Source organism: Rutidosis leptorrhynchoides, chromosome 3 (genome assembly GCF_046630445.1).
Source record: "Rutidosis leptorrhynchoides isolate AG116_Rl617_1_P2 chromosome 3, CSIRO_AGI_Rlap_v1, whole genome shotgun sequence".
NCBI lineage: Eukaryota > Viridiplantae > Streptophyta > Magnoliopsida > Asterales > Asteraceae > Rutidosis > Rutidosis leptorrhynchoides.
In genome coordinates, this window is record NC_092335.1 from 324,637,878 (window position 1) to 324,645,572 (window position 7,695).

The window sequence follows — 7,695 nt, forward strand, 5'->3', positions numbered from 1 at the left end:
TTGCAAGAAGAATCATTGTTGAAGCAAAAGTCTAAAATTGAGTGGCTCCGGGTCGGTGATTGTAACTCAAGCTACTTTCATAAAGTGGTTAAAGCTAAGATGAATAGAAGTCGGATCGATGCTATATTTGATTCTGATGGTCATCTGGTTGAAGGTATTGATGTCCCGAAAGTTTTTGTTAAGCATTATGAAACTTTTTTGGGGACCTCTAATGTTTGTGATGAGGTTTTAGATCCTGGATCGTTATTTACTAAAAGGGTTAGTCAAGCCCAATGTGTTATCATGGAAAGACCTGTGTTGGATTATGAGATTCGAGATGCTATTTTTGATATTGGTAATAACAAGTCTCCTAGGTCGGATGGTTTTACATCCTATTTCTTTAAAGAAGCTTGGGATATTGTTGGGGCGGATGTGGTAAAAGGAGTGAAAGACTTCTTTACTAACGGACAATTATTAAAGGAGGTGAATAACACAATTATTGCCGTTCTCCCCAAGGTGCAATCGCCTAGTCTGGTTACGGATTATCGTCCTATCTCGTGTTGTAACGTTATTTACAAGTGTATTAGTAAAATTATAACGACCAGGATTAAAGCGAGTCTTGAGGAGGTGGTGAGTAGTAATCAATCTGCCTTCATTCCTGGGAGGCGTATTGCTGACAATATTTTACTCACTCAAGAGATTATGAAGAACTATCATCTTAACCGTGGTACGCCTAGGTGTGCCTTCAAAGTTGACATTCAGAAAGCATACGATACTGTGGATTGGAACTTTTTAAAGGCGACTCTGATATGTTTTGGTTACCCAAAAAAGATGGTGAAATGGATTATGGCTTGTGTTTCGTCCACAACCTACTCCATTTGTGTCAATGGCCAACTTCATGGTTTCTTTAAAGGCAAAAGGGGTCTTCGTCAAGGAGACCCGATGTCTCCGTACCTTTTTACTCTTGTAATGGAAGTTCTAACGTTGATGTTGCACCGAAATATTTCAAGGTCAGAAAGTTTTCGGTTTCATCCAAAGTGTGACAAGCTTCGGATAGTTAACTTACGTTTTGCGGATGACCTTTTCTTATTTTCACATGGAGATGAGAATTTTGTTAAAGTCATTCGTGACTCGCTTGACGAATTTAAAAGATGTTCTGGTTTAACTCCGAGTCTCCCGAAAAGTACTGCATTTTTCTCTAAGGTCCGTCCTGCTGTAAAGCATCGGATTCTTTCTATTCTTCCGTTTGAGGAACTCATTACCTATTCGGTATTTGGGGGTTCCATTGATTTCGTCTCGGCTTATATACCGTGATTGCAAAGTCTTGGTGGATAGGGTGCGTAACCGAATTAATGATTAGAAAAATAAATTTCTGTCCTTTGCGGGTAGAGTCCAGTTGATTAGTTCGGTCCTTATGTCCATGCAGATTTATTGGTGTTCTTTTGTTATATTGCCAATGGCAATTATTAAAGATATCGAGAAACTGTTTCGTGGTTTCTTATGGTGTCAAGGCGAGTTCAAGAACAGGAAAGCTAAGGTTAAGTGGGATGATGTTTGTATGCCTAAATATGAGGGAGGTTTGGGTATCAAACGTCTTAAATACTGGAATATTGCTTTAATGGCCTCTCACTTATGGCGCTTGATGACATCTAAGCAATCCTTATGGGTGGGTTGGATCCATGAGTATAGGTTAGCTGTTAACAATCTTTGGGACGTAACCGTTAAATCCGATTCTTCTTGGAGTTGGCAAAAACTGCTTAACATAAGGAATGTGGTTCGTAAATTTTTTGTTTTCAAAATTGGAGATGGGAAGTTTGCTTCGGCCTGGTTTGACAATTGGAGCCCTGCTGGCCTGTTGGCAGATTTTATTCCGATTCATGTTATATGCAGTGCAGGTTATAAGCTAAGTAAAAAGGTGTGTGATGTTTTTAATAATAATGGTCCTAATTGGCCTAATGACTGGTACAGTATGTTTCCCAGCCTTCAATTGATCAATTTGCCTCAATTGTCTAACTCGCCTGACCAACTTGGGTGGAAGAATGATGATCAAATTGTCCATGGTTGTTCGGTTGGTATTGTATGGAGCTCGATCAGACCTGCAGGGCCTATCGTTCCATGGTTGTTGTTTGGTTTTCAAATTGTATCCCCAAACATGCTTTTATTATGTGGTTATTAATGGGGGAGATACTGAAGACTCAAGACAAACTAAAAGCTTGGGAGTTGAGATCGAATCTAAGTTTGGAATGTTCCTTTTGTAAGAATGGGATGGACTCTCATTCCCATTTGTTCTTTGAATGTCTTTTCACAGCTCGTGTGTGGGATCGAATCCAGGGTAATGTTCGATTTTCTTTTGCTAGTAACAGGTGGTGTGGTGTTTTGAATAATATCATCAATGCGTCTAATCATAAGTCGGCTTCAATGGTTGTTGCAAAACTTTGTTTTGGCGCTTCGGTTTATTTCATTTGGCAAGAGAGGAATAGTCGTATCTTCAGGAAGACTCATCGGTCCGTAGACCAATTGTATGATATAATTTATCTTCATGTTCGATTAAAATTGATGACAATAAAGTTTAAGTCATCCCCTAATGTGGATAGACTTAAATTGGATTGGCAGCTAGGTTAAGTGGGATGGTTGCCCTTTGTTGTTTGCTTGTTGCCTAGGTGTTTTTGTTAGCGTCTTAGGTAGCTTGCTGGCCGTTTGCTGGGCTGCAGGGCTCTCCTGCAGCAGCTGCTTTGCTTTGTAATCATTCTTTTATTATTTCATAATATTTGCCGGGGTAACCCATTACCCAAAAAATAATAATCTTGATGAAATCAATGACTCGAATGCAACGTCTTTCGAAATATGCCATGAATGACTCCAAGTAATATCCTTAAAATGAGCTAATGCACAGCGGAAGATTTCTTTCAAACCTGAGAATAAACATGCTTTCAAGTGTCAACCAAAAGGTTGGTGAGTTCATTAGTTTATCATAATCATTCATTTCCATTATTTTAATAAACCACAAGATTTTTATTAAACATAATTCCAATAGCAGAATCCTCTCGTCTGCATAAAGGTAAAATCATTTCCAATAATATAATAGACCACAAGATTTTCATTTTTCATAAACATAATCCTCAAGCAGAATCCTCTCGTCTGCATTAAGGTAAAATCATTCATATGGTGAACACCTAGTAACCAACATTAACAAGATGCATATAGAATATCCCCAAAACAGAATCCTCTCGTCTATATAACAGAATCCTCTCGTCTGTATAAAAATCGAAGCACTAAAGCATCCGTACCTCGGATGGAGTTTGTTAGGCACATAGATCTATCTTTAGGATTCACGTCAATTTGGGGTACTGTTCCCTAATTCTTAGGTTACCAAGCTAAAAGGGTGATATTCGATTTTGATAATCCAACCATAGAATGTAATTTCGATTACTTGTGTCTATTTCGTAAAACATTTATAAAAGAAATACATGTATTCTAAGTCCCAAAAATATATATTGCAAAAGCATTTAAAAAGGGAGCAAATGAAACTCACAATACTGTATTTTGTAGTAAAACTACATATGACGTCATTGAACAAGTGCAATGTTGGCCTTGGATTCACGAACCTATATTAATTATATATATTTATATGTTTGATCAATATCTGTCTAACAATTTAGGTCAAGTCGTAGTGTATCACAATTCTAATGCTCGAGACTAAATATGCAAAAGTCAACAAAAGTCATATTGACCAAAATGTCTTCCAAAATTTATACATGATTATTATTATATAGTTTAAATATAGTCGTTTCATTTATTTAAATATTTTTAATAGATTTTATTAAAGTAAATAATATAGTTCTTTTATTAATAAATAAAATTTTATATTAAAATTTATATAATAAAAAATATACTTTTATATATCTTAAGTAATAAAATTTATAAAGTTCATTTAATATCATAAAAATAATATAATAGGTATTATTAATGTAATTATGTTATACGTAGTAAAATATCTTTGTATCACATATTTATTTAATAAAATAATATTGATAATAATAATAATAAGTAAAAGTTGTATTATTTTGTAATAATTATTATTATTCTACTAATAAAAATAACAATAATTATATTTTCTAAAAATGATAAAATGATAATTTTTATTAACAATAGTACTAAAATGATAATAATAATGATGTTTCATATTAACAATGATATTTTTATTAAAAATAATAATTTTAGTAAAAATGATAGTTTTAATATTAATAATACTTTTAATAATAATAATAGTAAAATAATTAAAACGATATTTTTACTTTAAATCAATATCTTACAATATCTTAATTTCATCATGATACTCATACTCATTATTTCCTAATCGCTTCGTTTAATAGCTTTTATTCGTCTTTTATATCGCGTTCATATTAATAATAATAATAGTAATCATAATAATTAGATGTTACTAATATTAGTTTTAATTATAATAATACTAATAATAATAATATTAATGATAATACTAATAACTATTTGAATGATAATAATAATAATAATAATACTAATTATAACCTTAACGATAATAACGATAGTAATAATAATAAAAATAACAATAATATATTTTATTAATAACGACAATAATAATAATAATAATAATAATAATAATAATAATAATAATAATAATAATAATAATAATAATAATAATAATAATAATAATAATAATAATAATAATTAGATTATAACGACGATAATAACGACGATAATAATAATCATTTTTAATAATAATACAAAAATTCAATTGAGTATAACTTCTAAACTGTTCATCGAAACCATTCGATATCTAAATGAAAAGTTCTCAAATTTTTGCTAGCTTTCCAACGACATGCATATCATATACATTATCTTAATAGCATATGTATTTAATTCAAGATTCAACATAACCTATCTAACGACAATAACGAACGTATAAGCATGCATAATCCTATATATATACTCGAGCACTAGTGTAACGACCCGCACTTTTTCGATCGTTCTATACTTATAAGATTAATATTTACATAAATTAAACCTTACCAACATGATAAGCAATCCAAATTGTTGAGATTTATGTTTTTGAAAAGAGTTTTACACAACGTTTGACCGTCTAGTTTGACCGATGATATCACGAACTATACAATATATGATAATTATACGTTTGTGTATATATATGTATATATACATATTTAACATGATTAATGAATGTTTTAATACCTCATTTTGTATTAATAACAATAAGTTATAAGTATGTTTTGAAACTACTAACTTAAGTTTTCAAAACGATAACCATACGTAACGTTATTTGACATAAATACTTATAACCTATAATGTTTATACATATATCGTATATGTAATGTATTTAATCACTTTTAAGGACTTAAATACATAAAATCATATAAGTGTATTCACAAAAGATAGCTATATTTGAATCCTCATTCTATTTTTCACAAGATTTCTATACGTATATCTAGAGTATATGTACTCGTATCATACCTAACTTATATACATATTTACTATTGGTATATACACATCAAATCACCACCTAACTAGCCCTTGTTACTGCCCTAAGGTAGAGGTAATTGCTTTTGTATGATTGTTTGACAAATACACAAGATTACAAGCTAAAAATTTTGTCCTTGCCCCCCCCATATCACGTTTTTAAAGGGTCTTCATGGATCCTCATTTTGATTCTTTTTAACTTCAATTATCTTAGCTAAAACACACACTCTTTCTTAACCTTTAAACTCCATAATCATCCAGCAAGTTACCAAGAAGATCTAGCCATAAAAACCTTACTTAATCACCATAAGAAAACTCTTACAACAACACTTCAAGAAATCCTTCCAAGAACACAAACTTACTTCCAATCTTTCATCCAATTCCATCACCCTTTTGGTTCTAGGTTCTTACTTCTCTTTTACAGCAACCTTGTCCAAGGAACTTGAGATAGTAACTATGTTCATAACCTTATTCGATTCATATATATATAGCTATCTTATTTTGTGGTATAAGATTTTAACAACAAGAACATAGTTTGAATATTTTCAAACTTGTTTGCAAACTAAATAGATCCTTCTAACTTAACTTTTAAAATACTTCAAGACCTGTAATATAACATAAATATATGCTAATTTAACAAGGTATAACTTGGTTTTTCAAAGAACACCTTAAAAACTGAATTTACGACGTCGGAGTGTAACCGGGGGCTGTTTTGGGTTGGATAATTAAAAACCATCTTAAACTTTGAATTGGAGGTTTATTTTCTGGAAAAATGATTTTTACTATGAATATGATAACACATAAAAATTTCATGATTTAACTCAAAGTATAAGTATTTTTAGAAAAATAATCATTTAAGGTTGTTTACATGATGGAAAATGATTAACTTCATAAGTTTCACTAAAGTTTGACCTATGACCTGTGATTTTGAATACAAACTAAGGTGTTTACAGTTCATATTCTTAAAGAGGGACTCGATCCAAGGAAGTGGCAAGTTGAACCAACGAAAACGGAGTTGTAACGAAGAAACTATGACCAAAACGAAATCGGATATCCAAGACTAATTTAGCTACGTGATTAATTGGAAAAAATTAAATAAATCACATCTTTCTAAAATAACATGATATTTTATATATATGTACTCATAATTTAATTTTATATGGTTCAGGATCACCCGTAAACAATACGAGAAGATTAATCATAAGATCCCATGATTGTACGCAACACGTCATTTGACAACACCGGTACTTTATGTACGCAACACGTCATTTGACAACACCGGTACCGTGGGTCAAGATTAATCTCGACCAATACATATACGATGGGGTTTTTATTTATTTCATTGGGGGTTTATTAATCACCTAAAAATGAACCATTTAAAATTGAATTACTAACATCGAACTGCTAACTACGGACTAAGGAATTATTAAAAGTATTATAAGTATATATATGTGACGATTGTTTAAAAAGAAAAGGTATTGATATATTATATATGGTTAGGTTTGTGATATCAATCGGAGACCAAGTCAAAATTACATATCTTCAAGACGAAAGTGAGTATATAGTCCCACTTTTAAACTCTAAATATTTCGGGATGAGAATACATGTATTTTATGTTTTACGATATGGACACAAGTAACTGAAAAATATATTCTACGTTGAGTTGTACCACTGGCATACTTCCCTGTAGCTTGGTAACTGCTATTTACAGCGATATTGTAAACGCGAATCCTGTTGATAGATCTATCGGGCCTGACAACCCCAACCGGACTGGACGACCAGTATTCAACGGTTGCACAGTACTTCGTTTCGTGACTACACTTGGTACGGTGTAGTAAGATTTCATAATAAAGGGAATATGCGACGTGATTAAATGTTAAGTATGGTTACCAAGTGCTCAACCACTTAGAATATTTTTATTAAAACGTTTATATATGAAATCTTGTGGTCTATATATATATTGCTGCCGGCATTAAACCTATATCTCACCAACTTTATGTTAACGTTTTAAACATGTCTATTCTCAGGTGATAATTAGAAGCTTCCGCTGCAACATGTTGAATTTAAACAAGATCTTGAGTATGCATATTTGTGTCAAAAATAAAACTGCATATCGGAGGATTTGTAATGTAAAATATGCTAGAAATCGTATTGTTATCATCACATGTAAAGTTTGTAAGTCTAAGATTATCGCTAAACGATAATCAT

General features: G+C 31.6%; 2 protein-coding genes across 2 annotated transcripts; both read left to right on the plus strand.

Annotated features, from left to right (window-relative positions):
• The first annotated feature begins 1,435 nt into the window (after positions 1–1,435).
• LOC139901115 (uncharacterized mitochondrial protein AtMg00310-like) lies at positions 1,436–2,155 on the plus strand. Its single transcript, XM_071883852.1, has one exon. It carries the CDS (start codon positions 1,436–1,438, stop codon positions 2,153–2,155), a length of 720 nt encoding a protein of 239 aa, XP_071739953.1.
• LOC139901116 (uncharacterized) lies at positions 2,155–2,601 on the plus strand. The gene has a single exon (XM_071883853.1). It carries the CDS (start codon positions 2,155–2,157, stop codon positions 2,599–2,601), a length of 447 nt encoding a protein of 148 aa, XP_071739954.1.
• Positions 2,602–7,695: the final 5,094 nt, after the last annotated feature.